Raw genomic sequence first — 25,547 nt, forward strand, 5'->3', positions numbered from 1 at the left:
TTGGGTTTGGAGTCACTTTTACAATGCATAACTTTTGCACGAGTAGTCACCTCTGCACGGATTTCCATTTTTGAACGTCGTCACTTTTTCGGTTCACGTTCACCGGTTTAAAGTTAGTTTCAGCTTATTAGTAAGCGGTTCTTCCTGCCAGCTTAAAGAGCAACTTAGAACGGTTGTAGCAGTGGTTTACTATCACAGTTACCTCTTACCCTTAGTAGGTAAGCGGTTTCTTATGCTGGCTTGGTGAGCGGCGGTTGATGATTGTAGCGGTGACTTAAACAAGTCAACCGCGCAAATGTGACCTTTCGTGCAAAATAGACCAGTCTCCCTTATTTTGCTCTTCATCATAAACTCAAGAGTATCTATTTAATGGTTGTAAAGTTTGTCAGATACATAGTGGTAAGTTTTAAAAAAATGCTGAGACCTTTTTTTCTCTTATCATAAACTCTTATCTTGTGTAAGTTTCGAAATTAGTTTTGTGCACCACGTTAGTTCATGAACCCAGAAATAAAATTCTGCACCTCGTGAAGACCACTGCTTCATACCATATTTAAGAAATATTTTAAGAAGAATATTTATAAACTGCTTTTCAAGGTATTTGTGTAGTTTTTGAAAACCGATTTTTGAAAAAAATAATTAAGAAATTAGATTATTTTCAATGAATAAATGAACACTCAATTTTTTTTTTCTTTCCAATATATTTGTAGTTTTAAAATTTAAATTTTTTTTTATAAGTTCAACCATTTTGTGTTGATTTTTAAAGTTTTGTTGATTACATTTTTGTTGATTACATTAACGTTTACTTAATCGATTAGTTAATTAACTCGTAAAATTTTTGTATATATACTCGTTGTGTTTTATTGTATTGTTTCAATTGTAATTTCCCTGAAGAGAATTTGACGAAATATATTGGAAAAAAAAAAATTGAGTGTTCATTTTTTCATTAAAAATTATAAAATAAAGTCTGATGTTTAAATTACTAAAAAAAAGATTATTTTTAAACGGAAAAGGCAAAAATATGTGAGACGTAACTTCTAAATTACTTGAAGCAGAAAAGAAAAAAAAACAGTTTAGAAAACAGGAAGTCCAGTTCTATCCAACTATGTATAACACTTGGTTTGATTTTATGATAAACTTAGAAATTCAGTGGTCGCTTGACCCCCTCCCCTTTTTCAGGCAAATGTCGTTTGTAATTGTAAACAAACAATTACTCAGTTAGCGCGCAAAATAGATTTTTAAACAGTGATTCTGCAATATTTTTTTTAAATCACAGACTAAACGAAAACTTATAATGTATAGGTAAAAATATAGTTAAAATTTAGAAAGTCATGTTATATAAACTTTAAATTTATATTATGGCTAGTTAGGTTATTGGGAAGAAACAAAATAAAAATATATAAATAAAGTGTAGTTAAAGTTTATGAAAATTTTAATAAAAAATAAACCACTTAATGTATTATATGTTGTTTACAATTTGAGTTGCTTTGATTATAATTGTGTTGTTTAGCATTATGTAGTATAAAGTGATTTTAGATAAAAAAGGCTTATTTGAAAGTCTTTAAGTGGTATTTTAAACATAAACATTTATTTTTTTTGGTTAAGATTAAAATACTGAAAATTTCTAATTGCAAAAATACAATAAAAGTTAACGCCTAATAAAATCACATAAAAAAGTTATGGAAATAAAACATTTTAATACTGAAGATGGATACAACACAAAATTTATTTAAAGCAGTATATTTGCTTGTCAAATGTTAGCCTATAAAAATTTGTTTAAATAATGTGAACATTGAGTGATGAGTTCTTATGTTGTGTTTATGAATTTTCTTTATGTGGTAGTGCAAAATGAAGTCTTTCCAGGTTGCATAAGGTGCACATACTAATACTGTTAGTGTTGTTTTATTTTAAAGTTTACAATAGTATTCCATTTAATTGAGCATTTATATATGGTTGCATAATCCTTTAGGTTGCATAAATGTTTTGCTAATTGTGCTCAGTTTTTTGGTTTATTTGTACCAGCCTTAGAAAAAAAAGTTTTGTGTTCAAAATTATCGTGCTTTTAATTTTATTTTTGTTGATCGTATGGAAATTTGTAATCGGTTTCTGAAGTGTAATCTTTGACTTCGTAGATTATGCTAGATAAACAACAATTATTATTGACCGGGCAGTTCTTTAGATTTACAATTAAATTTTTATAAACTTTGCCTTGTTAATGAGTTTTTTCTATTGTCTGTTTATCAGGGCCATAATATTTGATGTGGAGCAATAAGATATTTTTACAAAATTTCTATTGATTATTTTTTGGTATATGCTATCTTTATTAAATTTATTCCATTAACTTTTAGAGCGTTTCCCAATTTTATTTTTTTGAAACCGGTGGTAAGTTGTCTCTAATTCTGTTATTGATGATCGTATGGTAAAGTTCATTATTCGTTGTTGATGGCGCAAAGCATCTCATCTTTGTTGATGATGACCGAATTAAATACTGGTTATAACCTGTTTTAGTTTGAAAAGATTTGCAAAGTTGTGGGTAATAATGTATAGAACTACTTTTCTATTTTTATTATTGTTCTTATTGTCAAATGTTCAAAGTTAACTTATATTTTAAACTAACTTTGTTTATTGCATTTTGATATTAGCTCTTTATGTCGTTAAAAAATCTTCATTCTTGATAGTTCGCATAATATTTTTTTAGTAATTTTTGAAAATAATCTATGTTACGTATGTTTTTAGGATGGTTGGAGCCGTCATTAAATATTTAGTTTTAAAAACGGGTTTTTGATACGGGCAGTAGCTGTTCAAGGATAGGTTTAGTGAGACATCTAGGAAATCTGTGTTGGTTTTGCCTATTTCAATGACTATATCAAATCTTATTGTTGAAATTTTATGGATTAAATATTTTTTTTATATCTAACGTAGTCTACAAAGCCAAATATTACAACACTTCAGAAACCGATTACAAATCTTACATAGGATCACCAAAAAGATATTAAAAGCAAGATAATTTGAACTCAAAACTTCTTTTCTTTAGGCAGATAAAAATAAACCAAAAAACTGAACACAATTAGCAACCATCTATGTAACCTAAAGGAAATAATATTAATGTTCAATTGATTGGAGTCTTATTGAGTCTTTAAAAAATAACACTTACCGTATTAGTATGTGCACCTTATGCAACCTAAAAAGGCTTCATATTGCACTATCAGATAAAAGAAAGTCCATAAACAAATAATATGTACTCATCTCTCAATTTCCACATTATTTAAACTAATTTTTATAGGCTAACTTTTGACAAGTAAATTTACTGCTTTAAAATTTAAATAAATTTTGTGTTGTATCCATCTTCAGTATTAAAGTGTTTTGTTTACATGAAAAAATATTTGTTTTTTATTTGTGATTTTATTAGTGATAAAACTATTATATTATTGTATTTTTACAAAAAATTTTTTTTTTAATTTTATTTTTAACCAAATAAGTGTTTATGATTAAAATACCACACAAAGATTTTCAAATAAGCCTTTTTAATCTAAATAAAACGATCTTATACTACATAATGCTAAACAATATAATTTTAACCACAACAACTCAAATTGTTAACAAGATATGATATATTTTTTTTCTCTTATAATTTTCATAAATTTCAAATGAACATATTTATATACTTTTATATATTTTAATTTATATATTATAATTTAACAGTTTGATTCTTTTTTACAGCTTTAAATTAACAATCTTCTTTTAGTAAGAAAATGTTTCATTCTTTTTTTACAGCTTAAATCTTTATGCTACCAAAGCTAGAAATAACATTTACAAAGACGTGTACTCTATATTTATTTACGAATTATTCTTGACAATAATAAAGTAATTGTACATCTGAATTTTATCTAATGTTGTGAACTTTTTTTTATTTTATATCTCTTTTTTTATTCAACTCTTAAAGTTTGGGATTTTTATCTAATAAAAGCAACTATTTTTGCAAATGTTTTCTGAATTGGGAAACTGTTTTCAAAGTTATATATTTTAGGCCTATCAGTAATGCTATTGAAATTAAACTCTTAATTTGAGACAACAATTCATTTTGCAGTATATTTTATTTTTTGTGAACTAAAAATTTTTCAATCTACCCTTTTCAATAGTTTTTGTAGATAACTAAACAGATTTTTTTTTAAATAGTAAAATTAATATATTGTAAGATTATGCGTCATAATAGGTAAATAAAATTACATATACTAGGCGATGCTAATATAAAGTTGTTTAACAAAATTTAAAGTATAAAGCTTAAGTACTAGAAATTGAAAGTATTAATAGCAATTTTAATAAGAGGAAACCAACTTATTTAAACTTTCTTAAAATAAAATTAAACAACAAAAACAAAACTTAGTAGCGAATTTACAATAATTTAAACAAATTAGAGTTATAAACAAATTTTTGTTTGCATAAACTTGGCTTAGTAGTTTTAATAAATATAGACTCTGAAACACTTAAATGATACATGTTACGTCCTTTACAAACAATTGAAAACATATTATCGTTATATTTTTTGCGCATTCTAAATTATTTAACAAATGTTCACCTATTGCCGATTGACTTTTTATTGGCTTATTAGTCCCATAGATCATCCAGTTTCTTAAGGCGTTGGTCACGTGTTGGTCCCTTCTTATGTGAAATCGTTGCGAGGTTCTCCCAATATACTCACTATCACAGTGGCATTTGTATTTATAGATTATATTGCATTTTTCTGGATCAGGAGTGAGATCTTTAACAATTCCGTTAAGTGGTTTTCTAGTGGAATGAGTAATTTTAAATTAACTGCCCCAAAAGTGTTATCTAAGGTTTCTAAAACTTGGTTTTCAAAAAGCTTAGCTTCCTTTCCTAAATATGGAAGTCTTAGATATACTACACATTTATTTGGGCCGTGTTTTGTAGGGCTGACAAGCTTCGCTGTAGTCCTATTGATTGTTTTTTCAATAACATCTAAAGGGTAACCTAAGGAGCCAAAAAAACTTTTAATGTTATTAATTTCTTCAGTTAGTTTCACCTTAGAACATATTTTATGTGCTCGAAAAACTAAGCACGATATTAAGTTGGTTTTTTGTGAGGTGGGATAAAAAGACTGCCAAGGAATATATTGGCCTACGAAAGTTGGTTTTCTATAAATGGATATGTTTAAAGAGGTTGGCGTTCTTTGAACTAAGACATCAAGGAAAGGTAAAGAGCCATCAGCTTCATGCTCACGAGTGAACTTAAGTGAAGGATGTAAGTTGGAGATTTGGTCAAATAAATCATCCACATTGTAGTCTGTCTTGTAAGAAATAAAAATATCGTGAACATATCTAAAGTAATTAAGAGGTTTTTCTATATTCGTAAATAAAATGGACTCAAAATAGCCAACAAATATATTTGTTAACACAGGACCCAAGGGGCTGCCCATCGCGACACCGTCAACTTGTCTATAGATGTAATTGTTGAACCTAAATTCTACGTTCTTAGCTGCCATATAAAGCAAACTCTGGCATATCTCTTTTGGAAACATTGGTGGATTTAGATTTGAATTATAAAGCTCGTTTACACATATGTTTATGGTTTCATCTAAAGGTACATTTGTAAAAAGACTTTTTATATCGAAAGAACACATTTGGTCGGATAAACAGAGGTTATTACGTAGATTGTCAACAAAATTAAAGGAATTTTTTTACCAAAATTTGGAAAATTTGTAAGAAACTTGACTTAAGATAGGAATTAAAAATTTTGCTATTTTATATTGGGTAGAATTTATCATACCTAAGATGGGTCTGCATGGAAGGCCTTTTTTATGCGTCTTCGGAAGTCCATAAAGTTTAGGGCATTGGGATCCAGTTGGTCTAATAGACTCATAAACATCTTGGGAAATAAAACCTTTAACATACCAGCTTCTGAGTTTCTTTTGAAAAGCTTTCTCAATTTTAACAGTTGAGTCAGCTTTTTCAACCGGGCCTAGCTTAATAAATTTAGATTTGTCATCTAAAATAGCATTCATTTTGTTTATATAATCCTCCTTATTTAAAATAACAAAAGAAGTACCTTTATCTGCTTTTAAAATAACAATTTGATTGTTTGATTTCAACGATTTGTAGGCTAAATTGCAACTTTTAAACATTTTAAAATCTGCATTGTTTATTCTACTATTTTGTAAGGAATGAGATAAATCATATAACTTAACATAACATCTATCTAATTTATTCTGCGAAAAAGGTTTGTGGTGTTTTAACTGTCCAGTAAGAATTTCAAATTCTGAGAAAATACATTCTCGTAAAGGTACGGAAAAACGTAGACCATTTTCTAAAACAAACTTTTCATTTTCATTTTGGACGTAGTCAGAAAAAGTTAATACTTTAGTTTTACTTGTTGCAAAATTACCAAATCTTTTAACTTTTAAACGAGACAGACTTTTATCATCTTTAATAATGTTATTTTAATTTGTTTTAGTGTTAAGAGCACTCAAGTATTTTAAAAACCTTAGTTTATCGAGAGTTGTAAATTAATTTTCAGTTTCTTCCAAATCTACATAATAATTTGCTTTTATATATTTATTTAAACTTTTAACTTTATTTATTTCATCTTGCATAAACAACTTTTCTACAGACGGACTACATTTCAGTTTAGATTTTCGTACTTGGTGCTCAATAAAACTTGGAACGACTCGGTAACTAATACAGAAATTAAAAAAACGTACCTCTAAAACATTTCTGTGCATTTTCAATCTGCTTTTTAGAATTTCATCCAACAACTTCAGTTGTTACCTTTGCTTTTTGAAAACCAAGTTTTAGAAACCGTAGATAACACTTTTGGGGCAGTTAATTTAAAATTACTCATTCCACCAGAAAACCACTTAACGGAATTGTTAAAGATCTCACTCCTGATCCAGAAAAATGCAATATAATCTATAAATACAAATGCCACTGTGATAGTGAGTATATTGGGAGAACCTCGCAACGATTTCACATAAGAAAGGACCAACACGTGACCAACGCCTTGAGAAACTGGATGATCTATGGGACTAATAAGCCAATAAAAAGTCAATAGGCAATAGGTGAACATTTGTTAAATAATTTAGAATGCGCAAAAAATATAACGATAATATGTTTTCAATTGTTTGTAAAGGACGTAACATGTATCATTTAAGTGTTTTAGAATCTATATTTATAAAAACTAATAAGCCAAGTTTATGCAAACAAAAATTTGTTTATAACTCTAACTTGTTTAAATTATTGTAAATTCGCTACTAAGTTTTGTTTTTGTTGTTTAATTTTATTTTAAGAAAGTTTAAATAAGTTGGTTTCCTCTTATTAAAATTGCTATTAATACTTTCAATTTCTAGTACTTAAGCTTTATACTTTAAATTTTGTTAAACAACTTTATATTAGCATCGCCTAGTACAGTGCTTCTGAAATGGGGTTCCGCGGAACCCTAGGGTTCCGCGACGCCTCTCAGGGTTTCCGCGAAGCCTTTCGAAATTAAAAAAAGAAACTTGAAAAAAAAGAAAAACATAAATCATAAAACTTCAAAAAAATGGAACACATAAAATGGAAAACATATTTAATTATAGCATTCATTGATCTGCTTAGTGTGTATCTAGCAGTAGGACTTCTAATGGGTATTCATTATTAATAGGTGTCCTGGTTGCGCAAATTTTTGCAAATTTTTTGAATTTTTATTTTTAGTGAAGTCATGAAAATACTGGTATTATCACTAAAGCAAACAATGTAGGAGCAATCAAAACAAATTCTAAATGTTTACACAATAGAACTAAATAAAAAATCTTTATCAGAAACTTATTTCTGGTATATTATATTGTTTCAAATGCTGTAAAAATGTTTAAAAAGATATCTATTAGCTTGATTTAAAATTTAAATGTATAAAAGCTTTTTTTTACTTAAAAAATGCTACTATAATTTAAAAAATCTAGCCAGGTCTATAAAATTTTAACAGAAATTGAATTTGAAGTAGTTTTTTTTAGACTTACATGATAAAAAATGATACTCTAATTTTAAAAAGTTGTGGCCAGGTCTTTAAAAATTTAACAGAAATCGAGTTTGAAATAAATTTTTAAACTTACATGATAAAAATGTTTAAATGTCTATGTGTTAGCCAAGTTTTAAAGTTTGTTATTTAAGTATTAAATGCTTTTTCTGTTAGATTATTATAACTCAATGATATTTTTTTTGATATTCATTTATAAAAAAACACCTAAAGAAAATGACTAATATTATATTAAACATTTTATATAAAATTAAATTAGGGGTTCCGCGGAAAAGTTGAACTTTGGAATAGGGTTCCGCCACTAGAAAAAGGTTCAGAAGCACTGGCCTAGTATATGTAATTTTATTTACCTATTATGACGCATAATCCTACAATTTTATTAATTTTACTATTTTAGAAAAATCCATTTAGTTATCTACAAAAACTATTGAAAAGGGTAGATTGAAAAATTTTTAGTTCACAAGAAATAAAACATACTGCAAAATGAATTGTTGTCGCAAATTTTTATATAAAGTTTGTACCGAAAAGAAATTGATTAGTAAACTCTTAATTAATATTTTTATTTTAAATGAAAGGTTTTATATGTTCATATGAGTTGCAACACATAAAGAATTATAGGGGGTCAAGAGAAGTACAAATTGCCTTGTATTCAGTTATTCATACTATATATTCATATTATTCAGTTACTTTAACATTCAATTTATTTTTAAATTTTTAACAAAACTGCACAGTTTCATATAAAACTAAAGGTAGTTAAAACTACTCTATTCCCGCTATGACGTCATCACACGTTATTCTTGATTTTTTCTCAGATTCATAACTTTTTTTAGCTAGCTACGTCCCTGGTCTATAGTATTTATTTTCATTTTTTATAAACACTTATATATATACCTTAAGGTGCTTGTTTTTTACAGCTACTTTTGATTTTTCAGCTGGAAAAAATGTTATTTTTCGGAAATATCATAAAAACACTCTGTACACAATTATAGATTATTTAAAGAAACTTTCACCTTGGCACCAACCAATTTTCTAAAAACCAAACAACTGCAAAATGTATTGGATCTGAAATTGCGACCTTGGAGTTTTAAGCTCAAAATTTTATTACATGTGGCTAATTGCAACACAACCACACTATGAACAATTTAAATCGTTTTTAATTGTTCAAGGTGTGTTTGTGTGACAATTAGCCACATGTAATAAAATTTTGAGCTTAAAACTCCAAGGTCGCATTTTTCGGATCCCATACAAAGGGTTGCTACTTTACCTGGAAAAACCTGGAATTTGACAATTTATGAAAAAAAAACTGGGAAAACCTCAAATTTTAACAATTTTCTCATATTTAGTTGTAAAGTTCCGATGTGGCTCTATCATATAAATAAAAAAAATGTCATTATCAAAAATATTTTTAATTAAAAAACAAATTTAAAGTAGCTTTACAGTATTTTTTTAATGTTTTTATATTATTAAACACAGTTTCTTATCTTAGACTTAACTTAAAATTAAAAATAGACCTTAAAAAAAGTACTTTTAAAAACCTTGAAGAAAATTGGAAAATCTTGAAAAAATTAGAAAAACGAGTGGCAACCCTGCATACATTTTTAGAAAATCGGTTGGTGCCAAGGTGAAAGTTTCTTGAAATCGTCTAAAATTTGTACAGAGTGTTTTTATGATTTTTCCAAAACTTAAAATTTTTCCAGCTGGAAAATTAAAAGTAGTTGCAAAAATAAGCACCTAATATACCTATTTTAGCTTCTATTCTTTCCTTACAGTATTTTTTTACACAGCTCCGTTGAATGTGTTAATCCATTAACACACAGAAACATGTGTTAATGTAATATAGAAAGAATATTGTTTAATTTGTTATTATTATATTTTCCAGTGAACTTGTTTCGCTCGGATCTTAAACGCTTAAATTTATATCTCTGAGTAGTTATTTTTTTTTGAATAAAATTTAATTATGAATGATGTTAATGTATACATTTTTAATCTTTAATTAAAGATATAAAACAACGTATGTGCAAACGTAAAACAAAAAAAAAATCAAAAAGAAATTAAAAGTATTACTTGAACTTAGATTAAGTATAATTACGAGCAAAAGATCGTAGAAGCTTTTATTATAAAGTAAATTTGAATGTAAAAATAAATATATCAATCTATGTACTATATTAAGTCTTAGTTAAAACATTTAGGATATTATAAAAGTGAAAATTTTCAAGAAGATTAACTAGACAAAATTTGATCACCTTCGTACTTGTTATATTGTAAAACAAGTCTGTTTTTATGTCAATGATTTTTTTTGCTCTAGGTCTGGGTGTGAATGTATTAATTAAATTAAAGTTAGACGGTCGGCCGACATTAAATGCCTTTGCGGTTTGTTAAATGACATAACTGTTTTATTTAGAGATGTTTTATCTAAAATTTATGATTTTTCACTAAATAAATAAAACGTATTCAAGTTCGCTTTATATTTGTTTGCCTTACATTATCTAAATAGGTCTGTGCAAGCTGTAAAACATTTTGTGAACTTATAGACTGTAGTATGAAGATCTTTGTATCTGAATACTACATTTGAGAAAATTTAGCCTTTAATTTTTTTTTGTTAAAAAAGCTACGTAAATCGCTAGAAGATCTAACTTGGATACACATAGAACTGCTCATTTTGAGAATCCTACGATGCAGAGTTAAAAAATAAGTCAAAAATTAAAGTAAATGCTATATTATCAAAATAAATAGTTCCATCTAAGCAGATAGATATTGAGAAAAAAGTCGAAATGAATGAAACGTTTTCAAATTATAATAAGTCAAAATAAAAACGATATAAAAATATATTTTAAGTAGAACTAATAACCTTAAGATTTGTTTAAGACAAAGTATTAGTAAACTATATTTTATTATAATAACAACTTTGTTAAGGTTTGTTTGTTTTTGAAATAAATCCTGATTCAAATATCTATAAAAAAATTACTAGTCGTGTTAGAAATGATCGAATTAGATTTCATCGGGTTAGAAGTGGGCCTAGAAACGATTGGGCTAGATATGATTAGGTCAGAAATGATTTGGTTAGAAGTGATCGGGTTAAAAATGACCGTGTTAGAAATTATAGTTTTAGAAACAATCGGGTTGAATTAAAAATTGTGATCATGCTAGAAATGATTGCGGGTTAGAAGCTATAGTAGATCTTTTTATACTAAATTGGGCAGTTTTTTTACCTTAAATGTTTTTTATAAAAATGGACAAATTAGTTGTTCATTTAAAATCTTGGAAGATGTTTAGAAAACCTATAACTTTTTTTTATAAAACCTTTGACAACCCTTTTGATGTATTAATTAATATGTATTTTTATTTTATTAAATACATATCATGTGTTTAAAGGTGACAAGGAAAAATATGATACATGTGCAATTTGCATAGAAGACTTTGAAGAGGGTGATTTGTTGAGAATACTACCTTGCAATCATGGTTTGTTATTATTTTGTATCTGTTTTGTAACTACCGCAAGAACTAACCTTGTAATTTTTGTATAGATTCATTAGGTATCTTAAACGAACAAAAAGTGTGTTTATTAAACAAAGCTTTACAAATATTGGTCTGAAGTTGTTTTAAACTCTGCTTTAAGTTATTCCCTGTATTAGTTCCCTATATTTTACCTTATAAGTTTAGAAATATCAAAAACATGTAAATATAAGGAAAGTAATTTACAAATTTAACAATCAAAACATACTTACACTACTGCTTCTCAATAAGTTAACAAATAAAATCTAAAACTTTTCAAAAATGTACCATTGGTAGAATCTTTATAATCAATTCAGGCATCATTTCTAATAAATCTAGTTATAATATATAAAAAAAACTACTTTTTTAGGTTTACAGACTTTTACTCTGTTTTAATAAAATAATGCTAAATAAATCCTTACAGCTGCAGTAGTACTGCAAATTTTTGACTGACAAAGGCTTTATTTCCTTTTATTTCATGTTTAATTATTGTTACTTTTTAAAATTATTTAAAAGCTATTTGTTGAATTTTTGAGTAAGAGGTGGGTTAGGAGTAAAGTTTTACATTTAAAATATCGGGTTAAGCGGGTAAAATGGATATAGGTTTAAATGTTAGTACTGTGTTGTATTTTAACTGTATCTTGTTTGCATAAAGAAAATAAAAATTTTCAAAACGCTTTACTTCAGCCAACCCTAATGAAACACATTACTAACTAATTATAGATATTGAGTAGTTACAATAACTGTTATAATCATGAATTATTTAATTTTTAGAACTTGGAAAATATTTTTAATAAATTTTTTATCCATATAGACCAGGGTTTCACAATTTTTTTTCGAGTGGTCCCCCTTAAAGAAAAAATTTAAAAAGCTATAGCGCCATTCAACAAAATTTATCAAAAAACTACCATTAAAAGCACTTAAGACGTTTTTTTTCTCGTCATCAACAACTCCAGAATATCTATTGTAGGATTCAAATTATGCCATTATGGCACCTTCACTGCTCATGCCCCCCCTTTAACCCCTTTGCTGCTCATGATCCCCTGAGTATCTGTCATTGCCCTCTTTGGGAAACCCTAATATAGACTTTTAACACATTGAGTTCAAACAATATTATAATTTTCTTTTTAAATTTTTAGATAATATAGTTATAATTCATGTGTTATAAAAAACACAAGAACAAATTGTGGTTAATAAAATTCCATAAACTGAGTTATAATTACTAAATAATTTTTCAACATAACAATTTGTTACACAATGTTTGAATTAAGGGTTGAGTAATTTTCACTTAATCATTCTATGTTTAATTTTTTACATATAAACCTTCAGTCTTTGCAAGTTTTAATTGTTTTTCCTTACTATTGATTAAACAGCTTACCATTGCAAATGTGTGGATCCATGGTTGACTACTGGTAAACGAGTTTGTCCATTATGCAAGCGAAGGGTTCTCTCAGATGATGAAATCTCTGATGAAGAAGATTACTTTGGTTAGTTTTTTGGTTTTTATTAAGTTGTGTATGTGGTTATTTTTCGTTGAAATTTTTAGTTTTAGTTTTTTAATTTAATTATTTTTTATTGTAGTTTCACAAACTATTTAGTTCAACAGTAACCAGGCTAATGAATAAGTGAAACATAAATCAGTTTTTAAAAAAGGCCATTAAATATGAAAAATAATTATGTCTCAATATTGAACGATAAGCACTAGACCAGGGTTAACAAAGTAGTGACATCACTCTTTATTAGGCAACAAGTAGTAAGGCAGAAAAAACGTGAATGGGTAGTTAACTTGTAAAGGGGGACACTTTCAATATTAATTGTTATTACAACTACGACCGGTCTCATTTTTTATTAGAATTATTTAGGACATAGTCTCAAATTACTGCTGTTTCATTCTATCGAAATATTTTGCATCATTTTTCGACTAAATTAGTGGTTTTTTACGGCTAAGTAAAACTTTAAAATTAAATAAGAACGAAACCGGTTATAGATTGCCTTGAAAACTTTTGTTGATGGTCGTGCAGTGTGTTCTAGTGCTTATTGTATAATCACAAAAGTACCTCAGCTCATTTTTCTATAATGTATGAATAGTTCTACGGGTGATTCTCAAAGTTTATGTTCAATTTAAAGTTAGGTTAACCTTATTTTTGATTTACTTACAGATTTAATTTTCTGGGAGCTTTTGGATTTGTCATATTAGGAATTTGTGATATATTTGAAAACTAGTACATTTGTACACTTAAAAAAATGAGGGTTCATAGTTTTTTTTATAAGCTTTTCTTTGGCATTACTAATTTTTTTATAAAGTTGTTATGTTAACACTTAAGAAGTCATACTACCACTTAGTACAAATAAAGCATTTAAAAAATAAAACAAAGCACATTTAATTTTTATCTTAAATTTATTTGAGTACTTTTGTAGTAAAGCTTATCAAAAATGGTATCTTACTAAGTTAAACTGAATTGAAATTGAAATAAAGTTATACTGTAATTTAAAGTTTTAAAATATAAAATGATGTAGTACAACAAAGTTCTACAGTATAAGCATTCAGTTAGTTTCTACATTCGATTATTACGTCATTAAAAATTTTAAAACTTTAAACTATAGTAAAATTTTATTTCAATTTCAATTCAGTTCAACCTAGTAAGATACAATTTTTGATAAGCCTTATTACGAAAGATCTCAAATAAATTTAAGAATAAAAGTGAAATATTTTTTGTTATACATTTTAATTAAGTTATGCAGCGGAAAAAAGCTGTAGAAATAAAGTGTATTTTAATTCTTTAATACACCTGATTAAGGGCATGGGGGTCCAAACTTTTTATTACGAAAATTAACATTGAGTCTTATTTGAAAGCTTTAAGTATACACTATAAGATACTTTTTATAGAACAAAAACATAACATATGACCATGGATATAACCAACTTTGTAAAAAAAAACGTAAAATATCAAAAGTTTTTAAGGTGATTTGTCGTAATTAGGATAAATTCACTAAAAACCTATGCCCTGCTTCATTTTTATAGCAATTTACTTTAAATTTTCAAGAAATGTTCTTATCAATAGTACAAACAACTTGTAGGAAGTTGAAAAGTGTTACGACTAGAATTAAAAAAAAAAATTCCTGCAAGTTGTTCAAAATTTGTCAAAGACAACTCTGTGAAAGTTTTAAAAAAGTTCTCAAAAACTAAAGGAAAAGATAGATTTTTAGTGATATAGTGTCTGCGCCTGCCATAAAGAACCCATTGAACCCTTTAACTTTGATTGCTTAGATCACAAAAGTTACTTTGAATTTTAACAATTGGTAACTGTTAGCTTAATTAATTATATATATAAAACAATACTTAATTTTAAGGAAAATGTTTTACCCCCCTTATGCCCTTAAGTTAAGCTCAGAGCTTTTTTGGTACCGTTCTTGTTTTAATTATTTTGAGATGGATGTCAATGACTAAGTTTTTTTTTTTTGTGAAAGTGTTAATTATTTATTAGATGAAGACAGTGACACTAATGAAGAAGCTCCATTGCTTGGAAACAATCATGAAAGGCTATCTAATAACAACAATAACACTAGTAATCATTACGGTTCGGCTTTAAACAATTCTAGCAGGTTTGATCTGTATGTATATTATACTTCTCTTTATAAAACTTTTGTATTTTAATTAAAAAAAAAATAAAAAATACTTAGAAACTTTTGTTTAGCAATACTTTTATCTGCTCTTAAACAACATGTTAGAAATGTTAACAACTTTCATTCAGGTCATTTCTTCCAACATCATCAAACCCTGCTGAAACTTTGTACCAGGTAGAAGAGAATTATTTTGCTGATGATGAGTTACCAAAAGTCCATATGGTCCAACCAAACAATCCTTCAACTTCACATTTTGAGAGCACTCCTGTTTCAAGGTCAGCACCTTCCGGTCTGAAATATGTGCATAATCCTGCATACATGTCTGATTTTTATAAGAAAAACCATAATGAGGTTTCTTCAGATTGTTCAAGTACCAACACCTCACCAAACTTAAGTAGCTCTGGTTCGTCGACTAGTTCTACTATTAGTACTGAGAAAGTTTTTCCAACTAGAAGTTGTAAAACCTATAATGGTACTTTTTGTACGACCAGTGGTAGTGACAGGTATTTTTCTAATTATTTTTTTACGCTCTACTTAGATTTTTACAGCCAATATGCACTATGTTCTTGTAATTGCTATTATAAATAAAAAAGATAATCTTTAATGACAATCGTTCTTCTAGATTTTTTATACATACTTAGAATTTTTTGTTACTTTTATTTTTATTATTTTTACATTTTCAAAGTTGGAAATATTATTTTAAGGTTTAGTTTATGAATTATATTTCTGTTAGAAGAAATTAATGAAGTTAGTTACTTTGTATTGCAAGTTTTTTATATAAATTAAATTAAAAAAATATTTTTAATACCATATAAAAATTTGCTTGATTAAAACTAAAATTTTACTGTGTTTTAAAAGTTACTTTTACTTTATTTAATTTAAAACTACTTTTTTAAAAATTTCATCCACTAAGACTTACAGTATTTAAATAAACTATATTTAAACCTTACTTATTAAGATAATAGAAAATACTTCGAGTATATATATATTTTTAAATTCAATAAATACAAAATCAAACACTACTAATGTTATCAGAAACGGCTGTAATGATGGACATTTAATTAGATTAGATGATACTGAATTGTGCTTCGATGAAGTTGATACACAACATAGAACCAACTCAGATTTTTCTAATCAGACGTTTGTAAGGTAAACTGAAAAATATATTATTCTCACTTCTAACAATTTTTTTACACCTATATTTGTTAAACTTTCTTCATCTTTATCATATAAAAGTCTTGAAACTTTAATTAAAAAAAATGAAGTAGTAATTACTTTATAGATGTTAACAAATGATAGTAAAGTTTTTTGTTTATGAAAAAATAATAAAATGTATAATAGCTTTATTTTAAATAAGTTTTTTTTCATATTAAATTTTTGTTTTACGAAACCTTATAATCTATACAAATAAATTATGAGTTTTATTTTAAAGACTGTATGTTTTATTTATTAAGTTTGACATAAAAAATACTTTCTGAAGTACAACTAGCAGATACTATATCAATATAGAATTGGTTATATAAGTGAGCTGTTTGCAAATAAGTATAGTGATCTACTGAATCCGACTTTTTTTGTTGCCAAGATCAGGATCAAGTCGGATCCTAATTTAAAAAAAAATAATCTAATTAGATTAAAAGTATAAAATTAGTTTTTTTAAATGAAACAAACCATCTGTATAAAAAATCATTTGAAACACTAAAATTATAACATATAACTATTAAAAAGACACAAGTAAACCATCAAGCATAAAAAGTTCTTAGCGTTACTACTTTCGATAATTATAATTCATGTATTTGGTTTGTATTTTATTTTAAATATTTACTTGCATTTTGTCGTTTACCTTAATTGTATATAGTAAAGCAAGTTGTTGATTAATAATAGTTTTGCATTCATTTATTACTTATGTTGTAATTCTTGTTTTGTTTCTAATAATTTTTATTAAATTTTCTATTTCTAAAAAAAATGGTATTTTATACTTTTTTCTTTGTTCAAAAATAGGTTTGAACAGTTTCTCTAGTCGGTAGGCTAGATATGGTAGTATTTTGTACATAACGGACTGAATTTATTAAACATATAACTTCGAGGGCTACGTTACTTTTGTAAAACTGAGAAATTTTGTAAAGTAAGAAAAAGTAAATATAATAACAAGTTGTGAAAAGGAAAATAAACTTTATTTTAAGAGCCAAATGAAGCTCGTGAAGCTATTAAGTTCACCAATGAATGTAAAGCAAATAATCAATTAGCCTTTCTGGATGTGTTGGTTTTAATACAAGATGGTTAACTTAAAACTAAAGTATTTAGAAAACAAATTTGTACAAATAATTACTTGAATTTTCAATCCTTTTGCAGCAAACGTAGAAGAAATGGTCTGATTAAAACTCTATATAGTAGAGCACAGGAAATATGTTCACTTGAATTTTTAGAAGATAAATAAAATAACTTAAAAAAATTCTCAAACTAAATCGGTACCCTGAAACGTTAGTGAAAAGAATAATAATGTCGTAGTTAACAAGGTTAAACAAAGCTAAACCTTATGGACCAGAAAATCTACCATATGTCGGTTCTGAGTCAAAACTAATTGAGAAAAAGATAGTTAACATGACCAACAAAACCTATTTTTCAGTAAATCCTAGACTTATTTTTACGTATAAACCTTACTGATGTGCGAAATAACACATTTTGGAACATGCTCTTTTATTCTTGTTTTTAGGTGACGGAAAGTTTGTCCAATGTAACTACTTTCACAGTAGCATTTAAACATGTAGACTGCAAGACTTTTTCCTTCTGGTAACTTAGGGCTTTTCCTGGTCTCCAACGAAAGTAGTTACATTGGACAAACTCCCGTCACCTAAAAACAAGAATAAAAGAGCATGTTCCAAAATGTGTTATTTCGCACATCAGTAACAAAAAAAAAGCGTAACAGTCTAAAATGCAATGAAAAAAATCAGCTATAGCTATACATTTAGTAAACAATACTTGCTGTGAAAACAGTTTTGATATTTCAAAGTTTAGTATTATGAGATAGTGTTCAAATACTTTTGAATTAATAAGACTGGAAGCCATTCTAATACATTAAAAAAAACCTAATTTATGCAAAAAGAAAGAATTTTATTACACTTTAGCCTTGTTTAGTTAAAAGCCATCATGTTAATTTTAAATTTTAATTATGTTGATTACGCTTGAATTTAGTTAATTGATTAATTTTTATAATTTTGTAATATATATTGTTTGTGTTTTATCTTATTTTATTGTTTCAATTGTACTTTCCCTGACGAAAATTGATGAAATATATTAAAAATGAAAGAATTTGAGTCATTTTATTTATTCAGTTAAGTTAAAAATAAGTCAGATTTTTAAATTTTTAAAGTAAGAAATGTCTACAGAAATAACTCTAGTAACAAGAGACAATAGATAATAAAGTACAATATTAAAGCTAAATTTTAATTAATTATACAATGCTTCATGCACTAGGTAGTGTTCACAAGCAATAAACTCTACAAAACAGATGGGCAAAACTATTTATACTAATAGGATTATAAAGTAAAACAGAAATTTAACCGTGATTAGTGTAAAGCTTGATCTTGATCATGATCATTATTTGCTTATAGTTTATATTTGATAATAATTGTTATGTTCGTGTTCGGTATTCAAATATTAATTCCATTAAAAAGAATAGCATAAAGATCTAAACATTAGATTAAATATAAATATTTTAGCAAAATACTAATATCGTTTCTGATAAAAGTTGACAAAATTTCTGTATTTACTGTCCTTATTTATTGTATTCTAATTTAGAATTAAGTGATGTTTTAACGTCATCAAATGCTATTTCTTTTTAATTTACATTACATAGAGTAGATGTCTTTCCTTGTTGTTTTATTTTATTTCATGGACAATCTCCCGTTTTATATTACTTTTAATACCATCTATTTTGAGTTTTCGACTGTCGATTTGAGAACTTAGTTTTGTACTTTCTTTATTCCTGAAATATTTAAATATGTTTTTGCTGGTATTTATTACGATTATCATCAACAATAAATAATGAACTAGATCACACAACCTTCATCAATAGTATCCGAGACAATCTACGACCGGTATCGTCCTTATTAGGACTCATCAGGCAGGCATAGTTGCGAGAAAACGCTGCTGAGATATAAACCAAGCGGGCTTAAGTGCTATGCATTGAAGCGACCGTAAGTGGGTAAAATCCGAAAAGTTCAAGCAGCCAAATTGTTCACAGCCCAACGTCTTTGTGAGATTTAAGTATACGCTCGTTTGATCAGTTTTAATCAGTTAATTATTTATTGTCGATGACGCGAAGCATCTCAACTTAGTTGATGGTTGTCGTGATGAATACTGGTTAAAACTGATTAAACGAGCGTAGACTAAAATCTCACAATAAGCTGAAAATGTCTGAGACGTTGGGCTGTAAACGATTTGGCTGCGTCAATTTTTCGGACTTTACCCACAAACGGTCGATTCAGTGCATATGAACTTTAGCTAGCTTAGTTTAAACCTCAGCAGCGGTTTCTCGCGACTATGCCTGCCTGATGGGTACTAATAAGGACGAAACCGGTCGTAAGTTGTCTCGGATACTATTGTTGAAGGTCGTGTGGTAAAGTTTATTATTTGTCATATGTTTTTTGAAACTGAAATTAATGCCTGTTAAACCAGTACGATGTATATATTTATTATTCTTATTCGTAACTAAAGCTCTGTAAATAACACTTTTTCTAATAAATTTTCATTTTAATAGCAATGTCATTTTTTTTCTACAGTTATAAAATTTCTTTTCTTTCTTTTTCTTTTAGTCTATATTGATTAACATGTATAAACAAACAACCAACTTCACCACACAACCAAAAGCATCTGAGACAACCCACGACTGGTTTCGTCATTATTAGTTGTTGGTCGTGTGGTGGAACTATTTCTTTACTAATGATGGCTCAAAAGATGTCTGCTTTGTTGATGATTGTCGAAATAAGTTATGGTTTAGCATGGAAGTTTCAGACTCTAATTTTGACATATATGGTTTTTCTTTGAAGTATTTTATGAAATTGACTAGTTTTTTGAATTGTTATTAGATTTATCAAAACTTATTTTTTGAGTAAATATATAGTTTTTGATAACTGAACACTAAAATAAGTAATCAAAAACATCGGCGAAAGTCTATATAAGCCTGGACTGGTTTACTATCATTTCTAACTCGCTATCATTTCTAACCTGATCATTTCTAACCTGATCACTTCTAACCCGATCACTTCTAACCCGATCACTTCTAACCCGATCACTTCTAACCCGATCACTTCTATCCCGATCATTTCTAACCCGATCATATCTAACCCGATCGTTTCTAACCCGATCATTTCTAACTTGATCACTTCTAACCCGATCACTTCTAACCTGATCATTTCTAACCCGATCAATCCTAACCCGATCACTTCTAACCCGATCATTTCTAACCCGATCACTTCTAACCCGATCATTTCTAACAAGATCATTTCTAACCCAATCACTTCTAACCCAATTAAACCCGATCACTTCTAACCCGATCATTTCTAACCCGATCATATCTAAACCGATCGTTTCTAACCCGATCATATCTAACCCGAAATTTATTTAGCCGATCTGTATTAACATATTAATTTATGTTTTTAAGATAAAGATTTGTTTTAAAAACAAATTAATCTCAACAAATTTTATTTTGTGAAGTTTAGTTTATTTTGTTTAAATTAAAACCTAATATTCAGATAGCTTTTGTTAAAATTTAATTGTTGATATTAATTGGTTTATTTATTGTTTTGACAAAAAGATTTAAAATTGGATTATTAATTAAGTGTAGTTAATTAGTTTTGAAAGCATTAGGAAAAGTATAAGTCTTTTGTATTCTAAGGATTAAATATTAAGTTTTGATAGTCGTCAATCTAAGAAATATAATGAGTATCGCAGCGGTTAAAGTCTATTCTGTAATTTCTGTTGAAATGATTCTATATGGTTAATATATATTTTTAAGTGTAGAAACCAGATTACCAATTTGCCTCCAAATTCAGGGAGAATTTATATGAAATACAACTTTTTTAAAACATTAATATCAGCGTTTATGAAAATTTAAATAATACAGTTAATAAAATTTAGTAATTGTAATTATAATGGTGGTTTCATTTAAAGTTAATATCATTAAATTCTAAGTTCTTTAAACGAAAGTGTATACTTTTTAATACAAAGCCAAAAGTAGAGGTAGAAGGTTTTTTAAATATTCAGAACTTGTCATTTACTCGAACTTTGATTTAATTTTAATTCTTAAATCAACTGGTAAATTGTATATAAAGATTAACTGTAGTTAAGTTATAATTAATTATAATAAACTTAACTATGAAAGTTTAGTGTCGAAAACTTATTATTACGCATTTTTCTTTTTCTTTTGAAATAAAGTTTGTGTAGGGCAAAATAAATTTACATTTTTCATAAAAATTTAAAAGTTTTCAAAATTTAAAATTGCAAAAATACGATTATTCTCACGATTAATAGTAGATATTTCTAAAATAATTTTCTTGATATCTATTGAAAATTGTTGTTTTACACGTTTTCAAAAACACAAAAACTTTAGATTATTTAGCGATCATTGATATGAAATGTAAGTATAAATTATTAGAGTAAACTATATAACTTAAAAACTTATAACAAAATAATAAAACCATTTTGTTTTGTGAAACCTATTATATAGGTTTAAATTTTTAATAAAGAAAAAACTCATCATATTTATAGAAATTTAGAGATGCAAAAAACCACCGAGAATAAAGTCAATAGACTGCAAGCTGGCTTTACAGTAATGAATAAAAAATAAATATGTTTTGCGTAATAAGCGTCTGGAAAAAAATTTGATTAAAAGAAACAAAGAACTTAATGGAGTTTTTATAAAATTCTTCTCCCTATTATACTTGATTTAACTATAATTAATTTATTATTTTTTTTCAAAATGTTTTATATTTAATACTTATTTTGTTTTTACTTTCGTTATTTTAACTGCTTATAATAAAGTAATTTTAAAGAAATGTTTGTCAATTAAAGTACTAATTTAAGTCGCAATTAAAACATAAGCGAGATTTAATTACCCTCGAACTTGTTATACAAATAAACTTGTCTTTTTAACTATTAGTGTTAAACAATCTTTTTTTACTCTAAAACTAAATAGGAATTTATTAATGATGTGAAATCTAGACGGTCAATCGACATAACAATTTTTGCGGTTTAGTTATATGACATAACTGTTTTAACAGCTAGTTTCTATTAAAAACCAGGCTTTTCCACTTGATATAACAAAAGTTTTTAACTTTCCTAATGTTTGTTTGAATTACGTTATCTTAATAGGCCTATGCAAGTTGCATAACAATTTGAATAAGTTATTAAGATGAAACTTAAAACTATCCTACTATAAAAGCTTAATACATTAATAAGCAATAATAAAACATTTACGTCAGACCTTCAATGTAGTTTTTAAACCGTAATATAAAAGTGTTTGTATCTGACAATTACAATTGTAAGAGTTTAATTTTTAAAATTTGCTAACTTTAAATATAATGTACTCACATTAATTACAATAAGATCCAATTAAAATATAATTATCACTGCTTATTTTAAAATCCTACAAAGAAAAGTTCAAAATACTTTAAAGTAAACAATTTAGTAAATTGTATATGATAAACGAAAAACGTCTCTTAAAGTGTATCGAAAAAACAAAAAAATAATTAAAAAAAAACTAAAATTATGTGTAGGTAAAAAAATAAAAAAATAAGGTAAAAAAAATATATCAAGATTATGTTAAGTTAATATTAAAATTAAAATTTATACTAAATTTACGTAACACATTAAATCATTATGTTTTAAAGTAACTAAAACTTTAATTTTTTTTTATTATTTTAATGAGTTCATTAAGACTAGTTTGTTTTTGCATGAAGTCCAGATAAAAAAATTAAAACGCAACATAAGTAAAATGGGTTAGAAACGATCGGGTTAGAAGTGATCGGGTTAGAAGTGATCAGGTTAGAAATGATCGGGTTAGAAATGATCGGGTTTAATTGGGTTAGAAGTGATCGGGTTAGAAATGATCTTGTTTAAAATGATCGGGTTAGAAGTGATCGGGTTAGAAATGATCAGGTTAGAAATGATCGGGTTAGAAAAAATTGGGTTAGAAGTGATCAGGTTAGAAGTGATCGGGTTAGAAATGATCGGGTTAGAAGTGATCGGGTTAGAAGTGATCGGGTTTGAAGTGATCGGGTTAGAAGTGATCAAGGTAGAAGTGATCGGGTTAGAAATGATCGGGTTAGAAGTGATCGGGTTAGAAATGATCGGGTTAGAAGTGATCGGGTTAGAAGTGATCGGGTTAGAAGTGATCGGGTTAGAAGTGATCGGGTTAGAAGTGATCGGGTTAGAAATGATAGCGGGTTAGAAATGATCGGCTCCCGCCTGGACTTTCGTATACTTTGAGGCAAGCTCCGGTTAACACAAGATAGGGTCATACTTTTCGATTATCAGACCACAAGCCTTTGGTGAATGAGAGCGGTTTTGTCCTTATTAGGACTCATTAGTCAGTCATAATCGACTAACTTGCAGTCATGTTATGGTGTAAGAGGGAAAGTGCAATTTTAATTAAATCTTACTTGGCTGAAAGGGAACAGTATATTAATTTTTGTGGGTATGATACAACACGTAAAAAAGTTGACGTAGGAGTACTACAAAGTTCAAGGTGCAATTTTGGAAAAAATTCTCTAGTATTTTGATGACATCATACCATATTAATGGTAGTTTTGTTTTAAAAAATACAAAAAAGTTACAAAAATTTGTTATTTAAAGTTCCAGATTTTTCCTTTTTTTTTAATTCACAAGTTCAAGGTTTTTCTAGATTTTGTTAAAACTGTCAAGTTCCTAGATTTCACGTGTTTTTGCAACCTTGCTTAAATTTTAAGGAAATATAATTCCAATATTAGAAATAGAAATTCCTATATTTATAAAAAATATAAAATAAGCTTTTATTGAAATAAATAACTTATTTATAACTACTTTAGAATTATCTATGACCTTAAATCATCAAAAAACTATAAAAAGAAAATTAAAAAAATCAATAGCTTAATTTTTTGAATGAATCTGAACTTACACCAAAAGTATCTGTTTTTGTGATTCATAAAGGAGATATGTTGAAAGTTATATTTTTATAACTGTGATAACATAGTAAAATGTTTAGTATTGTTTTAGTGTTTTATTTCAGATATAATTTTTTCATATTTAGAAAAAATAAACAAAGTGAATTTATCATAGGCCTAGACAGTAATTTTGTTTTGTTTACAAAGTTTAAGCTTCAAAACTACCCAAAGTAGAGTTAATGACGTCATCAAAACATTAGATAGTTTTTTGTAAAAATACTGCAATTAAAAGTACCCAATATTTTAAACTACCTATGAAAAGTCCTACCGGTATTAAACATTGCACGGCAAAAGACAATGCTGACGCCACTGATCATTACCAGCAAACGGTTGCTTCATGTTTTATCATAATAAAAGTTTTGTATATAAAAGACTATTTTGAGTTTGTCTCTCAGCCTACGTTAGTCCAGGCTTAGATTCTGTAGACTTGACGATGTTTTTGTTGATATTATTCTATACTTGCTGGGTAGGTATTTTTATGGGTAGAATTGCTGCAATCAATTCTGCCCATTATTTGGTGTGATGTCATTAAAATTATGGGTAGTATTTAGATGTTGCTGCAATTGAGTTGCTGCAATTAAATGAAAAATAAAATACTGTCTAGGCCTTATATAAATATTATGGATAGTTTTTTTATTTTGAAATTTATAAACAATCAAATAAAAATAACTTGAATACACTTAAACCTATGGTTTGATTAATTTGTACGTTTATTTAAATTATATTTTGTAAACCAACAGAAGTCGTGGCTAGGCTTATTAAAAGATTATGGATAGTTTTTTCTTGTAATATTAAATAATGAAAAAAAAATCTTGAATACTTTTAAACTAATTGTTTTTTTTAAAGTATATTTATGTAATTTATTTTTTTTATACTAACAAAAAAGTAATGGCTAGGCATATTACAAATATTTTGAATAATTTTTTCATTTAAGATTTTATAAACAAAATAAAAAAGTTAAAACTGAACACACATAAACCAATTGTTTGATTTATATTTGTACGTTTGTATTTTATATTTAGTAAACTCATAGAAGTAGTGGTTTGGCCTTATGTGTACTATTTTATGGGCACTAGTTTATGTGTAGAATTGCTTCAATCAATTGTGCCTATTATTTGATGTGATTTCATTTAAATTATGGCTAGTATTTAGATGTTGCTGCAACTAAATAAAAAAATAAAGTACTGTCTAGGCCTTATATAAATATTATGGATA

At 27.1% G+C, this 25,547-nt stretch overlaps 1 protein-coding gene across 2 annotated transcripts in view; it reads left to right on the plus strand.

Annotated features, from left to right (window-relative positions):
* The window catches only part of LOC145835631 (E3 ubiquitin-protein ligase RNF13-like), a 59,714-nt gene that overhangs the window by 29,891 nt on the left and 4,276 nt on the right, over positions 1-25,547 (plus strand). For both annotated transcript variants that reach the window (XM_082943305.1, XM_082943306.1), the window contains 5 exons: positions 11,392-11,478; positions 12,885-12,998; positions 14,997-15,114; positions 15,264-15,638; positions 16,171-16,284. In XM_082943305.1, coding sequence (XP_082799431.1) covers positions 11,392-11,478; positions 12,885-12,998; positions 14,997-15,114; positions 15,264-15,638; positions 16,171-16,284 — 808 coding nt within the window. The remainder of the gene's footprint in view (positions 1-11,391; positions 11,479-12,884; positions 12,999-14,996; positions 15,115-15,263; positions 15,639-16,170; positions 16,285-25,547) is intronic.

Source organism: Thalia democratica, chromosome 5, assembly GCF_965202585.1.
Source record: "Thalia democratica chromosome 5, ktThaDemo2.hap1.1, whole genome shotgun sequence".
Lineage (NCBI taxonomy): Eukaryota > Metazoa > Chordata > Thaliacea > Salpida > Salpidae > Thalia > Thalia democratica.